This window comes from Embiotoca jacksoni, unplaced genomic scaffold (genome assembly GCF_022577435.1).
Source record: "Embiotoca jacksoni isolate LCO1_2020_lvr unplaced genomic scaffold, fEmbJac1.0.p SCAF_16, whole genome shotgun sequence".
NCBI lineage: Eukaryota > Metazoa > Chordata > Actinopteri > Embiotocidae > Embiotoca > Embiotoca jacksoni.
Window position 1 is genome coordinate 7,109,746 of NW_027185296.1, and position 26,009 is coordinate 7,135,754.

Here is a 26,009-nt window from a genome sequence, read left to right on the forward strand (position 1 = left end):
AGAAGCAGCGTAAAGCTATTACACAGATCTTTGATCTACTGAAACACTGATTAAGTAATTTCATGTTTTTGAGTGTCCAGTTGTGTTTGCCTGGCTAAGGGCCAGTGTGTGAAGAGTTCTCATTTGATTTGTTTGAGCTCCAAAGTTGTCTGCTGACTGACTTATAACGCAGGTATAGTTTGTAATTATTCACTTCATTTCGACTCCACTGAACCAACTGAGAAACAGCTGTCCTTCTCTCTCCTGTGTCACTGTCTTGGTCTGCTCTGTTTCTTTACCAGTCCTTTACTTGTAGTGGGACTCGTTAAAGGCACCGTGATACATTAGTATCACAATATGATATAACCATGTCACTTTAGTCACAATATAATGTTATTGTGATTTTCAACATTTAACATTATACTGAGTATTGTGATAAATGTTGTGATTTATTACTTTTTGTCAACTCCTCATCATGTCCCCAAAGAGAAACTTTTGTCGCCATTGATTTTTATGTAATCTTAAAAAAAAGTATCCAATCAGTTCATCTGACTTAAATCATTTTTATTGCATTAAAATGTGATTGTCAAACAGTCAGACTTCCCAACACTCATAAAGAACCCTAATACATGTTGCAGCGACCTGACAAATTTATTTGTTTTGTCAAATATTCATTGGCATCTGAGTATTGATACAACATTGCCACACAAAATATCATGCCACTATGCTGTAACTATATTTCCTCCCACCTCTACCTGCCTTGTCTGATAAGTTAGCTCTGTTTTTTATTTTTTATTTTATCTAAATCTTTACATCCTTATTTACCCTCTTTTATTCAATCTGTGCTACTATTGAGACATCCATCCATTATCGACCCGCTTTATCCTGAACAGGGTCACGGGGGGGCTGGAGTCTATCCCAGCTCACTTTGGACGAAGGCAGGGTACAACCTGGACAGGTCGCCAGTCCATCACAGGGCCAACACGTAGAGACAGACGGAAACAAAGACTATTCACGCTCTCATTCACACCTAAGGGACAAACATTTCTAGAACCACCAATTAACCTGAGATGCATGTTTTTGGATGATGGGAGGAAGCCGGAGTACCTGGAGAGAGAACCCACGCAGGCACAAGGAGAACATGCAAACTCCGAGCAGAAAGGCCCAGAATATAACCCGGAACCTTTCCGCTGTGAGGTGTCAACGCTAACCACTGTGCCGCCCCTATTCAAACATACATATGATTAAAAGTACATTTTTTTCCCAAGGAAAGTAAACTCAACTCAATATTAACATGCATATTAAAGCAGTAGTCCTCATGTTTTTACAGTCTCCCAGTTGTCTGGGAGAGATATTGTGGGTTAATTTGTGCTCCAGGCCCAGTTGGTCTTGAGCACGCTGCAGTTAAAGAGCAGCTATATTTTTGTACATTATGGGAACCTTTGGAAGTATTTTAATACAATTGAGAGGATGGGCAACTAAGCACTGAATATACATGATATGAAATATGGAGGCTGAAAGGAAACTCAGATTGGACCGTGTTTACTTTGACTTGGATTTGGTTAAAGAACTGCAGCGATATCTCGAGTCCTGCTTTTGACCACAAAAGTGTAGAACTGGAGAGAGAAAACGGGAGGGGGTTGAGAAGATTGAATCAAAGAATGCAGTTTGCCTCGAGCAGCTTGTAAGAAATCACATAAGGAGGGGAATGTTGTTTGCGCTGATTATTTACTCATAGTTTATTCACTCTCAGCCTTTCTCGTGCACTCTGCCTCTCCTTGTCAACTTAATTTACGCTCTTTCCTTTGGTTTTAGCTCTCCCTGTGCCTCTCATGCGTTTGCTCATGCACTTACAGCCCTCTTTGCCCTCCTACAATCAATGCTTTCATTGCCTGTGTCCAATGAGCTCGTGTCAGTGGCCCTCCCCGGAGGAAAGGAGCTGCACTTACTGTGGAGGATGTGATGTAGTACAGCCTAAGGACCCGTTACTTATAGCATATCGTTGTACTGTTGATGCTCAATTGTTCATCTTTGTTTTCCGTCCTTGACACAATGTAGAACTAGTTGGAGGGTTTATGTTTTGTGAAACTTCTTTGTACAGTAACTTGTCTTGATGTCCCTTTTTGTATGAAGATGATAATTATAGCTTTGCTAACAAATTGCTCCCCTGTGTGTGTTTCAGGTACCCCAATCAACATGTGTATTGTTCAGAGCAGAGCTTGTCCGGCCCAGGTCAGTCTGCCCAGGACAAAGACCCTGACAGCCACGAGCCGGAACATGACTCCACGCAAAACCAGGTGTGTTCAAGTTTGGCACCTGCAGCATTTCTTTTAATGAGCATCTGAACACCGGTGTTGGATTAATTATACAATCCTAGAAAACACTAACTTCATAATATCTAAAAAATTCCAACCACAGACCCTAAAAATGATTTTCTAACTGCCATGGTCACAACAAAAAAAAAGTTTAAATATTCAGTGTGGTTAACATTGCTGGCTCAGCTGTGGGATGAAGGCCAGTATTATTAGACCCACCTTGAAAACTATGAGTTAGCAGAACACCAGTAGGGTAGCGGTGGGAGGTCAGTCATGCACTTGTGACCCACTAACCCCTGGTGAAAAGTAGGAGGCTTAGAGAGAGAAGGCGTACCCAGAAAGAAGTGGAAGTGAATGGTCCCGGAGGTCCTGGATTATGGAGGCCAGCCTGTGGATGGTGGGAGGAGGAGGGTGTTACGCAAGTGTTTGGTACTCCTGTCAAGGTAGGAGGTATTGACGAGGAAAACAACATATCGGTTATTTCACCTCATCGCTCTCACTTTACCGCTGATAATCTTGTCGAGGAGCCCTCACAAAGAGAGAAAATGATGTTCAGTACAATAAGATTAGAGCCACTTCTTAGAAAGCAGCCCAGTTACACGTTGTCAGGAACATAGGCCTCTTTGAAGAATGAGTCTTACAGGTTGAGGTGATTTAGGTTAGGACCTGCCCTGTGGGGTTCAAGCTCAGGCTCTACAGGGCTAGATATTAGATACCCTCTGTTCTTATGAAGGGGCTCTCCAAGTCATGTCTTTGTGTTTACGTGTGGATGAGTATCAGAATGAATGATAATTTGGGGGAAGTGAGTGTGTTTTGGTATGCGTTTGTTAGCCGAGAAGAAGGAAATCATTGTTTAAGGTCCAACAACTAACAGGCCTGCCCGGGCAGTTGAGCAGGCCTGGCAGTCTGTCACCAGCCTTATAACACTGCCGTTGTCCTTCAACAAAAGGCTTTTTCAAACACTGACATGTAAAGACCTTTTGCATCTGACATTTTTACATAGAAATGCATAAAACTAAACATGCACATCTATTAATAATGCCTTGCAAAGAATTTAAATTGTTTAATTGTTGTGCTCCCATGGTTGTTTATTGACATATTTCGTACACTGTAACTGTTTTGTTTCTTTAGGTGGTGGAAGAATGGACGACACACACATCATACGATATGGGACTAGAGACAGAAAGAGCAGCGCTAGAGAAGCTAACAAAAAACAGCATACACAACGAACAGGTAACAACATACATTTATCAACTGACAGATTTACAGAATATGGCTGTGAAGTAGTGACAAAATTAAAATTGCAATATACTGAATGTTAAGTCAGGTTTCTGCTTTGTGCAAAAAAAGAGGAATATCACAAAATAAAATGGCATGTGAAAGACAGAAACTGAGACAGAGGGCAGTGCATTTTAATTAGCTGATATATATTTTTTCTTTATCAAAAGCCTGAGCAATTATATAGGATGACTGTCCACTATGATGCCACTAAATAAATGGGGCAATAGAAACTGGGAAGGAAGGAGGGAAATGATGAATCATGTTGGTCTCCATCAGGAGATGAGACACTTGTGTGAGTGCTTTTGTGTTTTCTCTCTCCAGACTGTGAATCCACAGGAAGCTGAGGTGGAGGACACAAAGCCAGACCCAGAGTCCGGTTCTGTACCTGTTACCCCTGAGCCAGAACCCACCCCAGACCCCCAGGCTTACTTGGTACCGCAGACTCACTCCCAGGACCATGACCAGGAAGCCCCTGCGTCCCACACTCCAGAAGCAGTTCCAACACAGGGCCAAGTGTCCACAGAAGCCCCAGCCCTACCAGAGACCTCCAGTGATGCCCATGCTGCACATCCCAGCCTGGACTCAACCCCAGCCGCATCCCAAGATGAAGCTGAAAACACACCTACCTCACAGAGTGCTGGCCCGACCCACACAGGGTAAGCTCCCATTCCAGAGACCTGGTTTCTGGCCTTAGAAGTTGGCTCTAACCACAGAGAATTCATATTGGGGGAATGAAATGATTATCCTAGATGGCTAACACATATACTGCATGTTCCTCTTATAATGGTTAAAGCCAAGTTCAGCCCAGACCAGGTGTAGTAAGAAAGTGTTCCACTGTTGCCACCATCATGTCAGACATTGCACGTTTTCGTTGATATTTTTGTTGGTTAACCTTTGTTCCCCTCAGTTGTCTGTTTTATTTCAATTATTTTGTTTTCTAATTTAATCATGAAATGACTGATCACAAACTGAAAGAGAAGCTCCAAGGAGAGTTGACATCCTGGACATTTTAAAGTCACCTTTCATGGAGGAGGTCAGCAGGCTTTGGGAAGTTAAAGTGACACTTTTCTCTGATGGATTTTGTCTAATGGAAGTGCATGAAAAATCGTGGAGAGTCACCTGTGTGGACGTGGAACTGTGACTATTAATAGCCTAAATATCTTCTGGCTTGATCCTTCAAGAAGAATATGTTCATCCCCCGGCATCTTTTGTATTCAGCGACTTTCTCAAAGTTCTCCAGGACATTTCAGTCAACATCTCAAGATGAGCGCGATCACCTGCCCTGCCAGAGGGCAACCTCTCCATCCCTTTGTCCACCTCGCTCGCTCTCTCTCTCTCTCTCTCTCTCTCTCGCTCTCGCTCTCTCTCTCTCTCTCTCTCTCTCTTTGTCTCTTTCTCTGCCCCTCTCTCTCTATCTCTCTCTCTTTCTCTCCTGCTCTGTGTCGTTTATCTCCTCTTCCTTGTCCCCATCCCTTCTTCCCTCCCACCCCACCCCTCTGTCTCTGTCCTCCCCCCCTCTCCCCCTCAGTGTAGGGAGGTGTGGTAAACACCATGTCCTTTCTTTCCCTCAGTGCAGTGTGGGTTGCCAGTGCAGGAGATGAACTCCCAGTAGACAGCTTTGTCTTTGCTGAGCACTCTGATGCACAGTGCGGGGTCATTCCCCCCGAACTGGCAATCTGTGAAAACTCCCCTTTTGGCAGCCCTCTCCTCAGGTGAGTTTCTAACCACCAGAGGCCAAAACAAAGCACAGAGACAGGTAATCAAGGTACAAGATGCACCTCTCTGCTGTGCGCAACTGTCGACCGCTGGCCTTGCTCTCCACTCACTTCTGCTTTGTTTTATTTTTAAATTTCCTTTTCCATTGGTTTGCCTGCTCCAACCAAGGACTGTTAGAACTGTCAAATAAACGGAATATTTGTCTTTTTTGCATCATCAAATGCCAATCATTACTGCGCACTTATTTGTTTTCTTCACTCTTTTTTATTCTTCTCCCTCCCCTCTATCTCTTCCCTGTCCACCTCATTGGCCCCATGTCTGTGACGTAGAGTGGATGAGGCTGTCGTAGAGGACCAGCGCTCGGACCAGAGCCACAATTCTGGTCCCGAAGCAGAAGTGCAGTCCACTCCAGCCCCAGTGGACCAGGAACAACAACAGCAGCGGCAGGAGCTGGAAGATGGGCTGTCAGATTTGGACTTGGAGGGCAACGCGTCCGACCACCACCAGGAACAGCAGGTCAGCAGCTGTGCAGGATCCCACGTATCTCTCACATGTTTCAGTGGTTTAAAAAACAAATAAATGCAGCAGACATAATGCAGCATGAAAAACGTATGGGAGAATAAAAGTATGATCAGTGGTCTAAGGATGCTGTGGGTCAACTGTTCAGTCCATTTTTCCAGAGAGACGTCAAAACGTCCTCACACCTGATGGGTAGCTGGTCACGAATGTTGTAAATATGAATTGTTCACATCCGTTCTAGCAGAGGGTCGCTTTAAAATGTTTAAAATACGGAGTCAGCTTGCCTTCAGTCATGGTTGAAGGCTAATGAAGGAGGAGGGGATTGTGTTCATTGTGAATGTGTACATTTATTTTGCTGATTTGGATCGGACAGCTAATCTGCACGAGGCTGGTGTTGACTCTTATCTGGCTGTTGGCGTGTTTACATAAGAGTCCCTCTGAGTTGGTGCATTTCTTTCTGATCTCGTGAGGTCCAAAGGAGTGATTACGTAATCCATCAAAACATTATTTACAACTCAGTGCATCTCAATGCTTTAGTCGCCACGGGCTGGCTGACTACCATGAACTGTGGATGGGAGTGTCTTTATTCTTCCCCCAAACACTATGCTTGCATGTTATTAGTGACAGGGTTGACAAGTTAGTCAGTCATATTTAATGCAGCAATAGAAGATTAGATACAATCTGTTCTCCTGCATGTTAAGATGTAGGCAGATTAGGAAGGTGACTGTAGTTTTGATATACAGATTTTGACGTGCGTGTGTGTGTGTGTTTGTTTCAGACAGGGGATGCCAGTGTTGCCAAGGAGAATGATCCCTCTGTGCCCAGCAAAGAGGACATCCCCACCTTCGATGAATGGAAGAAGCAAGTCATGGAGGTGGAGAAGGAGAAAAGTATGTGCATGCATTATTAATACACACCTTTACATACATGTGGATTAAGGGAAGCGGAGACATCTCATCAACAACTGAAGGCAATTTTCCATTAAGTTGTAAGCCTGGGTGCAGAGGCTTGCTTCGAGGCGTTTGGTGTCACAAAGCAGGAAACATAAAGCCATAAAGACAGCTTGATGATGTTAATCGGACGCTGTGACTCGCGCTCAGCCGCAGTATGCAGCACTGCTTCTGTAGACAAACGAGGCCTCACATGTCAGTTTTAATCTCCATCTCATCTTTTTGCTGCTTTGTCCTTCTTTCTACTAGTTTTTGTGCTTTTTGTCTCTTCCTCTGTGATTTCTTTCCTAATGCTCTATTCCTGTCTATCGCTCTCTTCATCTCCCTCTCGCTTCGCTCTTTGTCTAGCTGTACACGCATGTGCAGTGTTCAGCCGAGCGCGTGTGTTGATGCGTTGCGTAACCTCTTTACTTGTTCCTTTCAGGCAACTCTCTTTTTTTCCCCCAGTGTCTGTAATGGGCCTAATGTATTACTCTGTCTGTCCAGGTCAGTCTCTTCATACATCAACCAGCGGCAGCCCGCATCCAGTGAAGAAGGTCCAGAAAAGTTTCAAGAATAACTACGCTTCGGTGGAGTGTGGTGCCAAGATACTTTCTGCCAACAATGAGGCGAAGGTGAAACACACATCCCCCCAGTCTCCTGTATCCTACACACAAAACACACATGTACTCGCACTCACAAGGATACACGTGTCATGCTGTCATATTGCATTAGCAGAGTGATGCAACCTGAGCTTACATGTAAGCTCAGCATTAAAGCTAAACCTCAGGCAGATGTTTGGTCACATGTGAGACATGTGTTTGCTGCTTTTGGCTGGTAAATCTGTAAGGAAATACATTAAATTAAAGATGTGATGATGATGATGATGATGGTGGATGCCTTTTTACCATTCACTCTGTCTTTTTTCAGAGCACGTCAGCTATTCTCATGGAGAATATGGACCTGTACATGTTAAATCCATGCAGCAACAAAATCTGGTAGGTGCACCAAGACACACTGGAAGGGGTGGAAAAAAAAAATCTATTCACTCAAGTATCTGTACTCTTTGTTTTCTGATTTTTAAATTGATATGCTAATTTCTGAATTTATATTTATTTTATGTTAGCCTGTTAGCATCAGCAAGTGAGCAAAAGTAGAGAGCTGTTAGTTTGTTTAAACAGCAGGTGAAAGTCGCCAGTTTCCCACTCAGATTGAATCTTTATATTTAACAACGATGCTGACTGTCAATGGTTTAACTTTCCACTAACAGATAACTGTTTATGTCCGACCGTGTATTGACCAGAAGCGGCAACAATATCAAGACTTTCAGCCTGAGACCGGCTGTGTGCTTCAAAATAAAAGCATCAGTGGTTCTGCTTTGATTCAATTACATTTTTGCAGTGCTTTATTTACCTCCATGGAAAATGTCATTAGAATTTCTTAATGACCGATTTTTCATAAGCATGGCTTTAAGGCAGAGCCAAAGACTTCATAGCAATGTCTCTGCTGAGATAACGCTCATAAAGACCGAAATATGATGTGCGCTCTTTTTTTAAATATTATTTAACTTTTTCCAATAGTCTGGTGTTAAAAAAGTTTTACAAATAATGTATTAAAACATGATGTGGAATCTCAATACTTGTAGAATCACCCAAGTATTGAGATTGCATTGAATCAGGAGATAAGCATATCGTCTCAGCTGTACACACTATCAGTATGAAGTTTGTTAGTAACAGAGCCTGACTGTAGGTACAAAAGTCCGTCTTTCATATACGTTTCATGTTTACCTTTCTGCAGGTTTGTGATAGAGCTTTGTGAACCTATTCAAGTCAAGCAGTTGGACATAGCGAACTTTGAGCTCTTTTCATCTACACCTAAAGATTTTCTAGTTTCCATCAGCGACAGGTAAAACTCTTTGTTCCTTGCAGGTACATGGTCCCTCATGGCCTGGCATATGTTTCAAACTACACTGAAATCAGCATGTTCTCACAGGCAGTATGGTGGACAAACACAGAGCCCTGCATTAGGATTAATATATACAGTGGGTACGGAAAGTATTCAGACCCCTTTAAATTTTTCACTCTTTGTTTCATTGCAGCCATTTGCTAAAATCAAAAAAGTTCATTTTATTTCTCATTAATGTACACTCAGCACCCCATCTTGACAGAAAAAAACAGAAATGTAGAAATTTGCGCAAATGTATTAAAAAAGAAAAACTGAAATATCACATGGTCATAAGTATTCAGACCCTTTGCTCAGTATTGAGTAGAAGCACCCTTTTGAGCTCGTACAGCCATGAGTCTTCTTGGGAATGATGCAACAAGCTTTTCACACCTGGATTTGGGGATCCTCTGCCATTCTTCCTTGCAGATCCTCTCCAGTTCCGTCAGGTTGGATGGTGAACGTTGGTGGACAGCCATTTTCAGGTCTCTCCAGAGATGCTCAATTGGGTTTAGGTCAGGGCTCTGGCTGGGCCAGTCAAGAATGGTCACAGAATTGTTCCGAAGCCACTCCTTTGTTATTTTAGCTGTGTGCTTAGGGTCATTGTCTTGTTGGAAGGTGAACCTTCGGCCCAGTCTGAGGTCCAGAGCACTCTGGAAGAGGTTTTCTTCCAGGATATCTCTGTACTTGGCCGCATTCATCTTTCCTTCAGTTGCAACCAGTCGTCCTGTCCCTGCAGCTGAAAAACACCCCCATAGCATGATGCTGCCACCACCATGTTTCACTGTTGGGATTGTATTGGGCAGATGATGAACAGTGCCTGGTTTTCTCCACACATACCGCTTAGAATTAACACCAACAAGTTCAATCTTGGTCTCATCAGACCAGAGAATCTTATTTCTCATAGTCTGGGAGTCTTTCATGTGTTTTTTTGGCAAACTCTATGAGGGCTTTCATATGTCTTGCACTGAGGAGAGGCTTCCGTTGGGCCACTCTGCCATAAAGCCCCGACTGGTGGAGGGCTGCAGTGATAGTTGACTTTGTGGAACTTTCTCCCATCTCCCGACTGCATCTCTGGAGCTCAGCCACAGTGATCTTTGGGTTCTTCTTTACCTCTCTCACCAAGGCTCTTCTCCCACGATTGCTCAGTTTGGCTGGACGGCCAGGTATAGGAAGAGTTCTGGTCGTCCCAAACTTCTTCCATTTAAGGATTATGGAGGCCACTGTGCTCTTAGGAACCTTGAGTGCTGCAGAAATTATTTTGTAACCTTGGCCAGATCTGTGTCTTGCCACAATTCTGTCTCTGAGCTCCTTGGACAGTTCCTTCGACCTCATGATTCTCATTTGCTCTGACATGCACTGTGAGCTGTAAGGTCTTATATAGACAGGTGTGTGCCTTTCCTAATCAAGTCCAATCAGTTTAATTAAACACAGCTGGACTCCAATGAAGGAGTAGAACCATCTCAAGGAGTATCAGAAGAAATGGACAGCATGTGAATTAAATATGAGTGTCACAGCAAAGGCTCTGAATACTTATGACCATGTGATATTTCAGTTTTTCTTTTTTAATAAATTTGCAAAAATTTCTACATTTCTGTTTTTTTTTCTGTCAAGATGGGGTGCTGAGTGTACATTAATGAGAAATAAAATGAACTTTTTTGATTTTAGCAAATGGCTGCAATGAAACAAAGAGTGAAAAATGTAAAGGGGTCTGAATACTTTCCATACCCACTGTAATTAAAGAACTGTAAAATAGGGCTTAAAATCTTTCCAGGGAGCCAAGAAAGGAATAAGAATAGGTTATCAAATTCAGCATGTATGTCTGAGCTAGAATTTAGGCTGCATTGGTGTTTTATGTTTAATTTAAAGCACTTGCACAAATTTTAAAATGCACCTACAAGTAACTTTTCCTTAGGTATATAAATAATAAATATAAACATTTTTAAGAAAATTATCCCTCATTGTCATTCTTGAAATCATCATTTGGCACATTCACATCCTCTTGTACAGCACAATATCATTTAATTCCAGTCCTCCAAAATCACTTTTTTCCTGTTGTAATATCACTCCTAACTTTACTGCAGTCACAGCTGGAGTTGCCTTTGTTGAGAATTTAATCTTCTGGATATATTTCTAGCTTCATCTTTTTCCACAACTCATAAATTGCATCCATCTGTTGACATGGAATGACAGACCTTCAGTTATTATGAATACAGTGACATTTACAGTCATGCTGTGAGAACATGCCAAAGAATGTTTACATCATCCATGACGCTCATATACATGCTTCTTACTTTTCCCTTGCTCTGTTTTCAGATATCCTACCAACAAGTGGGTGAAGCTGGGTACTTTCCATGCCCGGGATGAGCGGATAGTCCAGAGTTTCCCACTGGATGAACAGCTTTATGCTAAATATGTGAAGGTACTCCCGTTTTCTTGCTGCTAGGACAGTATTATATCACAAGGACACATTGTTACAGCTTTTAGACAAAAATATACATACAAAGACACATTCACACGCATACATTAAACCTATGTTTTAATCTCTGGGAACTGTTTTATGACTTCATGGTGGGTTAGCCATGTCATCAGGGCTACTTGTAACCCCTCCCTTGAATTAATGAAGAATGGTGACTTGTAGGGTGTGACAGAGTTTCACTTGTTCGACTTGAAGGGCAGATACACATTAGGACTAGGTTGATTATATGTAAGATTTGAGTGTCACAAGCTGCGTTGCACTAAATAAACAGACAAGCAATCCTAAGGCTTTAGTGCAGCAACTGTCACATATAAATGAAAGTCTGTTACATTCACACCTATCACCGGCAGCCAAATCTCCCTGTATTTTATCTGGTGTCTAGTGAGACATTCCCACCCTGGCTGGGTGAATGCATACCGAGTATGCTGTTTGGGCAGAACATGAGCACTGGGGATTTACTAACTAACCTCCAGTTTAGCCCTATGCTAACTTTAAAAGATATCAAATATTTGAATTGTGCGGCTCTGCTAGACTTTCCAAATGTATCAAACTGATTGGATCAAATTCTGTTATTTTGTGGGGGTTGTGACGCTCATAACACTTATCCACTAGTTTAGTTTAGTAGTAACAGAGTAGGCTACGGTGGGCATTAGCAGATGTTGACAGTGTTTTTTTATTGCTCTGACTGGCAGTAGAGACAAAAGTTCCACACTGCAGATTTAAAAGTAGTGCGTTGGGCCCTCAGTGAGGCTTTTATTTTATAATCCAGTTTACCGAGTTACAGTGTTGTATTCATCCCTCTTGTTAAGCTCTCCCACCTCTGACTCTGACCGCAGAGTTTAGTCATTGCTGCCTGAAATTCTGCATCCATCATTTCACCCAAATGGGTCTCCTTTTAGTTTAAGCTGTGGCATAAATTAACCCGTCAAGTTGGTCACTGATGGACATCCTTTTCCTTTGTGGGCACACACAAAGCCTCCCTGCGGCTAAAATCACTGTTATATATTCAGTGTGTGCTCCACTCAGACTGACTGAATTATGTGTTGGGTTTCCCATCTTTTTAAGTTTCCGTTATTGTTAAACCAATTCATGAGTTTTCACACAAATTCACACAAGGAATGTTAGTGTCCATGATACATGACTGGGCTGTCTTTATTTAAATGTGTGTGGATGCAATAAAGGTTGAAACTGTCTCTCCACTCACTCTTCTACCCTGGATGCTTCTCACTAAATATTCTCTGTGCAGACTTGTTCAGCAGTTGATTAATGCTTAGATAATTATCCTTTTTATGTGAAGAGTGTGGGTGTTAGGTGTGGGAGCTTACTGTGATTAATGTGCTCTATTCTGAGACCATTGTGTTTTTATTACATAAACCGTCTAGAAGGCTTTCAGGATGATCTGCTTGGATCACTACTCAGATTCAAGCATCTCAAAGCTGTTATGTCTTCTGATGTTTTAATACCTGTCCTGAACTCATCCATCTGTTTGTCTTGCTCGTGCGTCTTCCTGCCTGTTAGAATCATCTCTGTAGTATCTTTCCTGTTCACTGTTTACAGAAGAGTGATCTGTATGTCTTATATGAGAGCTGAACTGTATGCAGATTCTTGACTTGCTTGTAGCTTGAATCAGTCCTTACTGATTTCTTTTTCTTGTTTTATTTCTCTCTCCTTCTGTCCCTCTCTTGTCTTCCTCTTGCATCAGATGTTCATCAAGTACATAAAGGTTAGCACTCTTCTCTCTCTGTCAGAGGTTATGATGTGCTTAAAAAAACACTCTTGTAATGGTCATACACTGTAGAGGGTGAGCTTTAGCAGAGCATCATGTTTATATGCATGTGAAAAATATTAAACGAGTAGAAAATGCGCACAAACTGTATTGTCAAAGCTTGGCGCTTTTAGAGTTTACTTGGTGGATTATGGGTTTCTGAAGTGGGCATATATACTTTATATGTTTGGGACTGACACTATTGTTTATTTGTAGATAATGTTTTCAGATATTTATAGTTTGTCTGTTTTCACTGCAGGTTGAGCTCCTCTCTCATTTTGGATCCGAACATTTCTGTCCCCTCAGTCTCATCAGGTAAGACAGTCATCCAAATTCATATTGAATCATACAAACTTTTAGCTCTTTTAAATTTTAAAATCACATTATATGTTGATTTCAACAGCCACTGTGGGAAATTGAAATTTTCCCTAAAGGTCCAACTCTTGCTTGAACTCATTGGAATAATGAAAATAGTGTCGTTTGGTACATTTGACCTTGTTCAGAACCTTTTAAAGTTACTAGCCTTTATTTCTTCGGGGCAACTGAACTTCAAACCACCCGCTGCTTCATTTCAGCCAAGATTAACAAACCAGTTGACTTTGATTTTACGCTGGTGGAAATGTTGATTTATTTTCCAGAATCTTTACTCCAGTGTTGCAGTTCAAGCTGCTCTCTACTGTATTTCTTAGAATTCTGCTCAGTCTAGAAAAGTTAGTCAAGCTTGCTGTTAAATTGTGCAAGAAGTCTTGTTCTGTGTCTTGTGTGCGTCAGTCTCACATTCTTGACTTTCTCAGTGGTAATTTGCTAATAACAATAACTAATGTGCGTTCTCTTAAACAGTAGTCACAGCCATCCAATAAACTGCATTACATAAAGTAGAAGTCAGAATTTGATTTTGATCTTTTTGCATTTATAGTGCACCTCAAAAGACAGGACTTCCTCGTGCTTTCTGAGGCTCAGACTAATTGTTTTCTTTTCAGGCACACTTGTACATACATGTTCGTCCTTAAGGTCATCAGGTCCATGTTCTGCTGCTGGTTAAAGTGGCTGTAAAACCCTCCAGCACTTTTTTTTTACAAGGAGGTGGGCAAAGATTGTCTGCAGTAAAGAACTTAACTGAACCATGAAAACAATGGAGGAATATGGAGAACTTTAACTGTCGATTTAACCGAGACAGGATTTTTACATTTAGACACTTTTGAGTCCAGGAATAAACAACACGGTACTTAATCTACTTAAATTGTCCTTGTGTTTTTCTCACAATGTGTTTTGAACAGCTTTTTTTGTAGAGCTACGTTCCCCATCAAAACATTGCTCTGCCTCTACTGTGTGGTAATTTCAACCTTTAACCTTTTTCTGTAGTCTGTGTTGTGTAACACAGTGTGTGTGTGTGTTTTCTGTGCAGGGTGTTTGGTACCAGCATGGTGGAGGAGTATGAGGAGATAGCAGATTCCCAGTACCCCTCAGAGAGGCTCGAGTACTTGGATGAAGACTATGGTAAGAGGTTGATATGCGGTCTAAGTTTTTTTGTTTGTTTGTTTTGTTTTTTCGGTGCCAATGTATGTTTTTTATTTAACCAACAGAATAATGCATCTATTAGTATGAATATTAAAAATCTGCCTCACTCTGCTAAACAAATGACCCAGAAAAGTACTGAAGCTACATTCTTGCTTTTCAAATGAGTTACCAAATACCATGAGCCAGAGTGGACTATTGACATCCACTGGGCTTTTGCAGCAGTTTCCTATATTAGTTACCTGTGTTTTCAGTTGAAATGTAAGATGTAATTTGAACTTACTTTGTAAGTAGAGGTATGTAATTATCCAAATGTAACCTGCTATGTGTTTCTCTTCAGACTATCCTCCCGGCTACCAACCATCAGAGGACAAGGCATCTAAAAACCTGCTTGGTTCAGCAACCAGTATGTACACGTACACACACACACACACACACACACGTACACACACACACACACACACACACACGTACACACACACACACACACACACACACGCAGGGACTTTATAAAAGGAAAAAATGACAGCAAATTTGCAAGAATGAAAAAAACCAACGTAGTTTGCATGATTATTTTAGGACAATTGAAGAACGGATAGTTAAGAAAACGTTTATACAGCTCTAGAAGGGCTATTTTGACATGGACAAGTTGTGAATACTCCACCGTGCTATGGCAGCGTGCAGCAGCAGTGTACACACTTTGACTTCCAACTAGACCGATGTTTGCCTATTACTGATGTATTGGTATTAGCAACTGTTTGACAACCACATTTGAGGCATCGATGAAAAGAATGCTACTATCGGCCTCAAAAATCCAGTACGTATTAATGTTAACTGCTGTATTCTGGTGGCTCCCATACTGTCATACTATTTCTATCCAAAAGAAGAAAGCATAGTTTTCCAGGTAGAAGGAGATTCATGGAGTTGTTGGTGGTGCAACCCAAGCAAACACCACTAGCTACTTTGGGCTCCGATATAGACTCATTCCGATGGTGGCAGACTTGACGGTTTCCTTTTTTAACCACTTGGTATCACACATAAACACAGGTTGCAGTTTTGGGCTTTCAAATATTTTGCTGCTCCACTTTTAGATTTTTCTCAAACCACACACACATGCACAAATACACTGGTGCCTGTTTGTCTCCTGAATGAGCAAAGGGAAGACTGGTGCTTCCCACAAACACACGGTACACACACATCTTCATGGCTGTAACCATAAAACCATTAAGAACAACAGACGGTTGTTTCCTTAGTCAAGCAGACTACTCGAAGGAGAAGAGAACGAGGTGGGAAAGCCTGGAGGAAAAGCTGCAAAAGAAAATTCATGACAGAAAACTAATCAGAGGGGAAAAAAGAAAAACAAATGGCAACACTTGTGGTTTCTTTGTTAGGCCTCAAGCTGCTGTCTGTCAGAAACCTCATGTCTTTCAAAATACATGTATTGTGTGTGTGTTCCTTTAATTTCAGATGCCATCCTCAACATGGTAAACAACATTGCTGCTAATGTGCTCGGTGGGAAGCCAGAGCTGGAAGGTGGAGCAGAAACAGGAGGTACTCACCCCTCAAACACAGCTCCCGCTTTTAAATGTTCAGAGCTACTGTATCTCACCTTCATCAGGGTGTTTGAAGCTGTTACCTGTTTCATTTTATACAATTAAACGATCTGTCATGTGTTCAATCAATTACCAAAGATACCAAATGTACAAAAACAAAAGTCTGACAAATGATTACAAATGTAGTCTCCAGAGATATCAAGTTGTTCGGATTTATAAGCTCAGTTCTGCTTGAAGAGACAAGCTTCCTGTTTGCTTCCTAAGAGGAAGCTTTGGTTTCCAGTTTCGTATCAACTTTTTAGATGAATGAGTCTTTTAAGAAAATTTTGTTTCCCTCAACAGATCACAGCCAACTCCTTCTGATTTCCTGTTTCTGATGTCTTTCTTTTTTTTCCCCCTTTTGACACTCTGAAGCTAAAATATACATGTTATGGAACTGTAGGTTGTAGGAGAAACTGATCTACCTACCATAACTTCTATGAGTGAACTGAACTTGTAAAAGTACTGCAGTCTAGCAAGCTACTTACAAGGCTGTAGCTTTCAGAGATGCTTGGTAACAGTAACCGGCTTCATTTTAGTCAAAGTAATAACGTCATGTTGACTCAGCCTCTCTACGCATTCTCTTTTGTTAGAAGATTGAGGCCCTGACCAAAACTCCTCTTCTTTCTCTTTCAGCAAAGACACCTTATCTCAAGGCAATATGAAGTAGAACTGGTTTATCCATATAAAGCAATCAATTATTTGCAGATCAGCGTCAACTTTCACTGAAATTGTTTAGGATGAGTTATCCATCCTGTTTTGATGCTATAACATACTTGTTATTAAGAGCACTGGGGATTCGCTCTTTCCTAAAAACAAGGAGCATAAAATCTTTTTTCATTAATCTATTTTTATACCCATTTTGTTTTTGTGCATTAAAAGAAGTCCATTCTTCTTCTCCTTCCCTCTGCTCATACTCACACTGTTGGGCTGCCTTTCTTTCCCTCCTTCTCTCCGTCTCTAACCACCGGCCTGTCGGTCTGTCCACATATTGTTTAGATTAAGTTCTTCGAAAACTGGGTCACTTTATTCCCCTCTCAAAAGTGCAAGCACATGCATAGCCTGAAGGTCCATGTGTGTATGTGCTGGGAGAAGCCTGATGTTTATTTGGCTGTTGGCAAGAGGTCTCCTGCAGGGTTTTAGCAGAACTTTGGCTATCAGTGTTTTACTTCTTGGCAGAGAGCTTGGCTAAATACGGACTGAGGGGGCCTGTGATGCTCATAGTTCTGTTCACCCCACAGAGAGCTGCATCAAAAACACTCTCTTACTCACATTTTCTCCAGTGGGATCCAATGAAAGAAACAAAATCTGATTTAACCTACTTCTGTTTTTATACTCTTATATTTCTTTTTAGATTCCCGTGTCTCCCCTTAAACTAATAACAAGATCCATTTGGAAAGGTGAACTTTGTAAAAACAAAAACAAAAACTTTATTTGTATGGATGTCCAAGAATTCAGGTTTCCATTTATTGCTGCCGGAGCAACTCGACAAAGTTTCTCTCCTGCTGCTAGCGCTCCTCAGTTACAGTTCTGATTTCCATTCACACCCTAGCAGTAAGAGAGACTGTAGAGCAGTACGAACTGGACCAGACTGGTTCACTGTATTCCTCCCTTTCTGAAAAATGGGCGTACCACTCACACAGAATTGGTAGGATAAAAGGACCCTGCTAAGCTATGTGTTTCTGTGCTATCCTAAAACAGTGTCTGGGTGTTATCCATGTCCTGTTATGACTGTTTTAAATTGTTGTGCATTTGTTCAACTCTCAGGAAACATAACAGGAGGGGTGAACGAGAAAAAGGGAAGCACAGACGTTACAGCGAAGCAAGCTGAAGCACCTCGTGACTCTGCTGTGTAAGAACATTCAAAGACAAACTATTATCAATGTAAAATGAGTTATGTATCACATAAGTATAAGTCAAGTAAGGATACAATTAAGTTGGTGTTTTAATTTGCATTACTTCTTTTTCGTAACCCAACAAAAAACCCAAAATAATGTTTCTAAATTTGTCACTCTGTCCCTGCCTCAGACTGGAGCCTGTAAAGCCAGAACAGCCAGCAGCCGAGGAGGACTCCAATGTCTCCAGTGACTCTTCCACACCTTCCCCGTCATCATCCCATGAGGACAGACAGATAGTCACTCTGGTAGAGGAAGAGGATGAAGAGGACGATGAAGAGCCCAGACAGTCGACCGTCACTCTGATGGAGGAGGAGGGAGAGGAGGAAGACGAGAAGAGGGAGGAGGAGACGAGGAAGGAGGCAGACAGGAACCAGTGGGACAGCCAGACGTACTGTCCTTTCTCCGCCTTCTCCTCCTTGTCTCTGTCCTGCATGGCCACGCTGCCCGAGCTGCTCCACCGCTGGTGCTCCGCCCGGCTGGCCAAGGAGAGGCTGCGCAGCCTCAAGAGGAAGCAGCTCGGCACTCAAACACAGACTCACCCTGATGGGAGCACCCCTGTCCTCACACACCCCCCTCCACCGCTCCCTGCTCCTTCCCCAACGCCTCCACAAGAAGCTCTTCCCCTCACAGAAACAGCTCCAGAGCCCGAGGTGCCCGTGAAGGGCAAAAATGAGGGCAAACCTCCAGGTGAGGTTCACACCGCTGACACACATCTCACACACACACCTGCTGCACACACTCCAGAGATCAACATCCTCCTCGAGCCGAGCAGAACCTCCACCATCCCCTCTCACAGTTTCTCAGACATCCACAGCTCCCTGACACAGCCCACCCCCACCCATGAGGAGAAGCTGTTACCTCCAGTCAAAGACGAAGCTCTGGACACTGTCCTCACTCCACCCCTCCAAGCCGTCTCCATCCCAGAGACGCAGCAGGCCAGCAGCGCCACCCCTACCCTGTCAGTCAGCTCTCCCCCACAGCCGCTGTCCTCTGCCTCTCCCGGTGTTGTTGTTTCTCCTGTCAAGGAACAGCCAGTTCAGCCTCTCCCCACTGCATCAAGGCCCGAAGACCTTATCCCCCCTCCCACTGAACTGCTGACACCTTTCCCACCAACTGACACCCACACGGACGCGGTTAAGTCCGGTGCAGACAGCGGGGACTCGCAGAGACAAAATGTTCCACTGATCATCGGGGAGCAGGGGGAGTCTCTGTCTCAGACAGGAGAGCCCCACCGGGTGGACGACACAGTGGAAGAGGACCTGTTGAGCGCTAACGGGAACGACAACGTCCACCGGACAGCGACGGACTTCTACGCGGAGCTGCAGAACTCGGGAGATTATAACGGCGGAGCAGTGAACGGGAACGGCCTGTTGTCAAACGGAGGAGCGGTTCACGGGTCTAGCCAGAAAGAGAGTGTCTTCATGAGGCTGAACAACCGGATCAAAGCTCTGGAGATGAACATGAGTCTGTCCAGCAGATACCTGGAGGAGCTGAGCCAGAGGTGAAGCTGCTGAATCTTAAATTTAAATAGTAGTAAAAAGCATAACATTCAACTTCAAATCACTTGACTAATCCTATTTTCCAAATGTTTCAGCCATTTGTAATGTGGAAGAGGTTCTCAGAAATTGTGATTTTTTTTTTGTACCTGTGTTTTCCAGGTATCGTAAACAGATGGAAGAGATGCAGAGAGCGTTCAACAAGACCATCATCAAACTGCAGAACACGTCCCGCATCGCTGAGGAGCAGGTCACTATAACTTAATGAGGAAAAGAAGTCGACCCATTCACAGTTATCGTTGTATTTCTAGTATTGACGGACAACTGAGCAGCTGATGTAGCTTCTTTTCTTCTGTGTGTGTTTTCAGGACCAGAAGCAGACTGATTCCATCCAGGTCCTCCAGAGCCAGCTGGAGAACGTCACCAAACTGATGCTCAACCTCACAGCTACAGTCAGCCAGCTGCAGAGAGAGGTAACACACCTGCTGCTGGTGACTGCCTGTATCTTAGTTTGTAATTCAATTCTGTTTGTTGTGTTAGTTTGGGGATGGAACATTGTAATATTCAGTCAGTCAAATAATTCGTGCACCATGTTCAGTTAAGCAATATTTTTCTGTAGAAAATAAAATGGGGTGTTCCGGATGGGTTTTTTAGTGAAAAAGAAATGTTTGAGCTTGAGCATAATTCCTGTTAACCAGGACCTGAGATGAAATGCAGTTTGTTAAAGTTGTTAAACAGCAGTTTTCACATTCACTCACTGCTGAGAGAGACGGAGAGTGGGATGTGGTGTTTGGTCAAGTAAAAGTAAAAAAGAGCAAGAAGTCATCAAACCAAGTCAAACACATGGCAACAGTTTGAAGATTCTTGCACAGATTTAAAATCTACTTAAAGATCATTCAAAACCACAAATATTTATGGTGGTCAGTCACAGAATTCACCTTTTTTCCAGCCTGTGGGCTCTTGTACTCCAAAACATGCCTCATGTCGTATTTCACTTTAAAGGAAAATATGCTACTGACCTTCACTGGAAGCTTACAGCACACTCTCAGCTTGTTTGACTAGAAAGGCTTTTCACCACAAGGACATTATCTGTGCCCACAAAGATTAAATACATGAGGCTTATGAAAAATAAATGCAGTGGGAAGAGCTGACTGTCAGGCAGCTGCCAACACCTGGAAAGGAATTTCTGTTACGTTCACCAAAAATGCACCATGATATTCAAAAAGAAAGAGGATAGAGTTTATGTTTCAGAGTCTGCAGTCTTTACCACAAACACTTGTGGTTCATTTTGACTGATTTTGTGTGTCAGATCTTTTGCACTCTCTTAAAGGCCTTTTCGAATAAAGTCACACACTACAAAACATCCTTACTTAGGGAAATGATTTAAAACTACACAATATGTTCACACCCTTTAGATGTTTTTAAAAGTATGAGACTTCCTCATTCATACAGCGTTTCGCTGCTGTCTGTTGCACTTTTCCTCCGCAGGTGTCCGACCGTCAGAGCTACCTGGTGGTTTCTCTGGTCCTGTGTCTTTCTCTGGGACTCCTGCTGTGTCTGCAGTGCTGCCGCAGCTCTTCTCCCAGCCCCAACTCCAACAGTGCTGCCCTGCCCAAGAGCAACCACTACCCCAGCCCCAAGAGGTTTGTCTCACACACACACACACACACACACACACACACACACACACACACACACACACACACACACACACACAAACACACACAAACACTCCTGCCAATAAAAAGGACATTTTCTTTCTGTAGTCTCAGTGTAAACAACACGGTGTGAATGTCACTCGTGTTTTCCTTGTCAGATGCTTCTCCTCCTATGACGATATGAGCCTGAAGCGCAGGGTGACCTGCCCGCTTGTTCGCTCCAAGTCGTTCCACCTGTCCTCTACAGAAGGTAGGAGCCCTCCTCCTCAACACGCACACACACACACACACACGCACGCACGCACGCACGCACACGCACACACACACACACACACTACACCCCAAGTCTCCTCTTCAACCTGCCCTCTCTGCTTTTCCATGTAGTTTCTCTCCCCTTGCCTGTCACTGAAGCAGCATAAGACTTGATACTACAGTCATAGCGTGCAGCAAACATCACATTATTGCAGTCTCTTTGAGGCTCGCTGCTTTCGAACGATGCAGCTCGTACCACATAACCAAACACGCCCAATCTTTATTCATTCTTCCCATCTCTCGCTTTCTCTACCTTCACTGTTTTCCTCTCTCGAATGTTGCCAGGCTTTAGTGGCTGACATCTGCGGTGTTGCCAGTGCGTTAAAGGCACCGCACGCCCCGCGGGGAGAGGCTGGTGCGAGCAATAACAGAATCAAGTCTTTGATTCATGAAACCGAAAACTCCCCCTGCTGTTCATTATCCTTCAACTATGTGTGTATGAGTGTGTGTGTTTGCCCTTGAGGCTGAGAGGCTGTCATTGCCAGCTTGTATCCACATGCAGGCTTAAGGACTGTAATAATAGAGCACAATGCTTTGCTGGCTCATGCTAGACATTTGCAAGTAGTGATCAATAATAATGCTTTTTTTTCCTCTGATTTCATCTTAATGTTAGTTTTTAGTCAAACTGTTTATGCGACTTCCTGTTTGGACGCTAGTTCACGATAAGATGGATTTTACTCTCCTTAATAAAACTACTTGCAAGGTCACTTCATGCTTGTTACATGTATGTATTCCTGTTCTCCATTCCATCATTAACCTGGCCCCTCTCTCCCCTCCCCAGTAGGTCCAGATGACTTGTACATTGTAGAACCTCTAAGGTTTTCTCCAGAGAAAAAGGTACAGTGTCTGTTGGCTGTGACGGCCGCCTTATATAAGTGCTGTGTGTTTTCCAGTGTCAGTCAGTCTAATCTGTACAGTCAGAGCAGGGAACAACTTCTTGATCAGTCACCGATTTCTGAGCTCAGAGAAGTAGACAAGATGAAAGGTCAGCGGAGAAATATCCATTAACCACTTCTTTGCTGACAATGTGTGTTCTCATACGTCACTGCTTTATTCTCCTCATCTAATGGTTTTGGTGAGGTGAATAAAACACTGTGGTTTAAATCACTGGGATCAGCTGTAAATACTTTAATTAAGAGTTTCAGCAATATTTTCTTCCTCCAAATCATTTATTCCATCATTCCCGATTCAACTTTCCCGCCCTTCTCTGACTAGTTTGTGTCCAGCACAAAAGTGGTTAATATGGTCTCACATTATTAGATGTTTCTTGGCCTTTTTAAATCTTTTTAAAATAATTTCTCCACCCCTTTTATGTTTTATTTTTCCTGCAGAAAAAGCGCTGCAAGACAAAGTCGCTGGACAAAGTTGAGACTCTGAAGGCGTTCGATCCCTCTGCTCCCCTCACAAACGGGGATCCCAAGTGTAACGGCTTCCACCCCTGCCTCCCTGCCCTCCCTCCCCCGCCCCCGCCCCCTCCTCTTCCTCCCCCCCCCTCCTCCTCCTCCTCCTCCTCCTGCGCCACCTCTCCCTCCGGCTTCACAGGAGGTGTCCTTATTGCCCACATGCACTTCCAAGGAGTTCCCTTCAGAGACAAGCAGCTGCAGCTCTTCCAGCCACTCAGAGGAGTCGTACACCAGCCGCCTCACCCCTCCCTCCCCCATCTACTCCTCCGCCGACATGTGCAACGGCCACGGCCTTTCCTTCCCCCTCAGCCAGCTGCCCACTAAGTCCCGTCAGGAGAAGCGCTCGGTGAAGCGGCGGAAGTCTCGACAGACGGAGCTGCAGTTCCCCCACATGCCGGGTGGGGGCATCGGCTCTCTGCCCAGCCTGCAGCAGCTCATTAAGGGAAACAAGGAGATGAGTGTCGGGACCATCGGGGTGACCGCCGTCACAGGACACGTCTGAATACATCACACTTTACACAAGTTTTCTGTTCCCGACCGTAACCCACACTACACGGTAGCAGACTCGAGAGGCGACGAGGTCTTACCACATCCCAAAGAACCACATTTCCCATGAGCACCCAGGCGCACCGTGGAACTGAAGAGGCGATGGCAGCAATAGCTCGACATCATCCAGACCTTCTCCACTCCTGTCAAAGACCTGTTTACGGTTATGTGCCTTTATATCTGTTGTAGACCTTTTTGAATTCTGAAAACATGACATTGAAAGAAGTGCTGAGAGACAATGTGGTGGAGTGAAACATCAGTACAAGTCAGATCCTCTTCAAGATGTTTTTTTATTTCTACTGAAGAAGCACATCGTCCCAAGACCGTTGAGCACCCGTGAGTTTAATTCCCCACTCCGAGCACAGTGAGGAGAGGCGCTGGCCTCAACTCGACAAACTTCAACAAGTATTCGGCTGCTCTTTAGGATAAAATGTGAGAGAGCTTTGGAGCATGACAAACGACTTTCTCTCAGCCTTTCACTTCCTTCTGTCTTCATCCATTCAGTCCTCATTTCTCTACCCTGTCCTGATGTGACTGCAGGTGTTTGTATGGGACCAGAGTGTTCATTGTGCACCTCTCTGTCTCTGTCAGTGTGTGTTGCAAACCAACCAAAGCTGAATGAAGAAAATGGCTGCGCAAGGCGTCAAACAGCCTGAATGTGTACGTTTAGTTTAGCCTCTTACTACACATACAGCAGCAGCAGCAGTGTGTCGATCCTACAAGTGCACAAGGAACCAGTTAGTTTGGGCTGGGCCCAGAAACACTGCTCACGTGAAGAGAAGTGATGCTGTCACATTGGATTCTGTCACTGTGATGAAGGTAAAGGGACCGCAGGCGAGCTGCACTCTACTGTTTCTATTACATGTTCTTATTTCTGTCATCCACAACTGAGCCACACTTCCTCTTTAATCTCTGCTGCTTTGGTTCAATTGAATTATTCTCCCAACTTGTATGAGGGAGGGAAATCAGTCATGAGTATGTTTACACTCATGTCGCGCGCACACACGCGCACACACACACACACACACACACACACACACACACACACACAGCTACCAGGACCCTGCAGCCGAGTCTGACAGACCAGTTTTATTTATCTATTTATTTATTTAAATGAGCAGAGATTTTTCTAACCCAGGCCGCTGGTCTGCCAGTCTCACAGCGTTGCAGTAGTCGATCCATGTTAAGGTTGTTACACAGAAATATTACTCGGCGGTACCGACTCGTACAGTCGTGGTGGAAGGTTCAACCACATACCCACTCTTATTTTATATTTGATCTCCGGCTCTCATTTTGTTACAGCTTGCCATCACCTCAGCCTGAGGTATCAGACAAGTATGATAGGAGTCACATTTTATATCAAACAGAATAAGTGAGGATTGATTTAGTTACACATGTTTATTAGGATCATCACACTGCTGCTGCTTTTGGAAGTAGTGATTGTTTATTATTGTCCTGTCCTCTCTGTTTCAGTTTGTTGGATGAGCTCACTGATTTTAAATCATGTCTGACCCACAATAACAGACGGGTTAAACAGGTATGAAAAGGATGGATGTTTATCTTTTGTCTGTTTTAAAAAAAAACAGAAAAGAAACTTAAATGTATTTGTTTTTAAATGGATGCAGTTTCTGACTGGCTTGGTGCGGTTGCTCCCGTGTGCATCCTGACAGAGACAGAACACCTCTCCCGTCATTACCTCCTCTTCCTCTACATATTCATACGGGTCACCTCTGACCTCCCACTGCACCACTTTCTCTGCCTGCTTTTATCAACCACTGATGTCAGGAGCTCGAGATACTTACTTTTTTTTCTACATGTTGAGCTGATCTCTCCGTGCGTCCTCACTCTCATTGCTCACTCCCCTCACTCACTTTTTTTTTCCACTTTGTCATGGCTCTTTGGCTTCATGTGTTTTTGCCCCACCGTCAATGAGGAAATGAATCGCTGAATAAAGGGAACGCAGCATTGATGAGTCTGATTTGGAACACTATTAATGTGATTTATGTTCCAGAAGCCAAGCAAACCCTGACTTTATTTGTACCCTTTCTGAATGTGTATGATGTTTGTGCGTGTAAACCTGTATGCATGTGAGATTATTTTTTGTCTCCTGCGTGTGTGTCTGTGTTATGAGAAAAGACTACTTTGAATCTACTTATCCCCATAACACAGCAAACAAGGAGGAAAAAAAAGCACTTGGAGAGAAATTCTTGGAGCTCAGTGTGCACTTTGTATGACTCCTCATGCCTTTTTTTGTTTTTGTTTTTCTACCTTGTGTCAAGTGCTCTATCTCTTCTCCTCTCTCCCTCTCTTTTTGTCTGAGTACTCTGAAGAGCTGCACAGTATTTTTGAGCAGGAGTGAGTTACTACAAAAAACTGTAGTGCCATTAGAAACTGTGAATTCTTTCTAAATAAAACCTTTTTTTTTTGTTGTCTTTCGCTTTGTTTTTGTGATTTATTGTGTGCAACTTCGTATTCAGCCTCAGTGAGGATATTGTTTGAGCCTTTTAAAGCCCGCCCAGTCCAGCAAGAATGGGGCAAAACACTGCAAAATCAACACGCAAAGTGCACCCAATTGGAGTGAATGAAATAATAAACAACCATATTAAAATGTCAGTGTTAAGGAAATGTTAAAACAGCATGCATAGGGCCGTGCACATTAGCATTG

The 26,009-nt window shown here is 43.2% G+C and overlaps 1 protein-coding gene across 1 annotated transcript in view; it reads left to right on the forward strand.

Moving 5' to 3' along the window:
- The window catches only part of suco (SUN domain containing ossification factor), a 41,077-nt gene extending 15,301 nt beyond the window's left edge, over window positions 1-25,776 (forward strand). Inside the window, 24 exon segments of the mRNA XM_069150581.1 lie at window positions 2,162-2,276; window positions 3,426-3,527; window positions 3,897-4,231; window positions 5,147-5,287; window positions 5,621-5,807; window positions 6,589-6,700; window positions 7,247-7,374; window positions 7,670-7,737; window positions 8,537-8,644; window positions 10,997-11,102; window positions 12,862-12,882; window positions 13,184-13,239; window positions 14,330-14,421; window positions 14,780-14,845; window positions 15,907-15,990; window positions 17,799-17,883; window positions 18,060-19,430; window positions 19,588-19,675; window positions 19,794-19,898; window positions 20,914-21,068; window positions 21,242-21,333; window positions 22,177-22,232; window positions 22,727-22,879; window positions 22,881-25,776. Coding sequence (XP_069006682.1) covers window positions 2,162-2,276; window positions 3,426-3,527; window positions 3,897-4,231; window positions 5,147-5,287; window positions 5,621-5,807; window positions 6,589-6,700; window positions 7,247-7,374; window positions 7,670-7,737; window positions 8,537-8,644; window positions 10,997-11,102; window positions 12,862-12,882; window positions 13,184-13,239; window positions 14,330-14,421; window positions 14,780-14,845; window positions 15,907-15,990; window positions 17,799-17,883; window positions 18,060-19,430; window positions 19,588-19,675; window positions 19,794-19,898; window positions 20,914-21,068; window positions 21,242-21,333; window positions 22,177-22,232; window positions 22,727-22,879; window positions 22,881-23,300 — 4,246 coding nt within the window. The 3' untranslated portion in view covers window positions 23,301-25,776.
- Window positions 25,777-26,009: the final 233 nt, after the last annotated feature.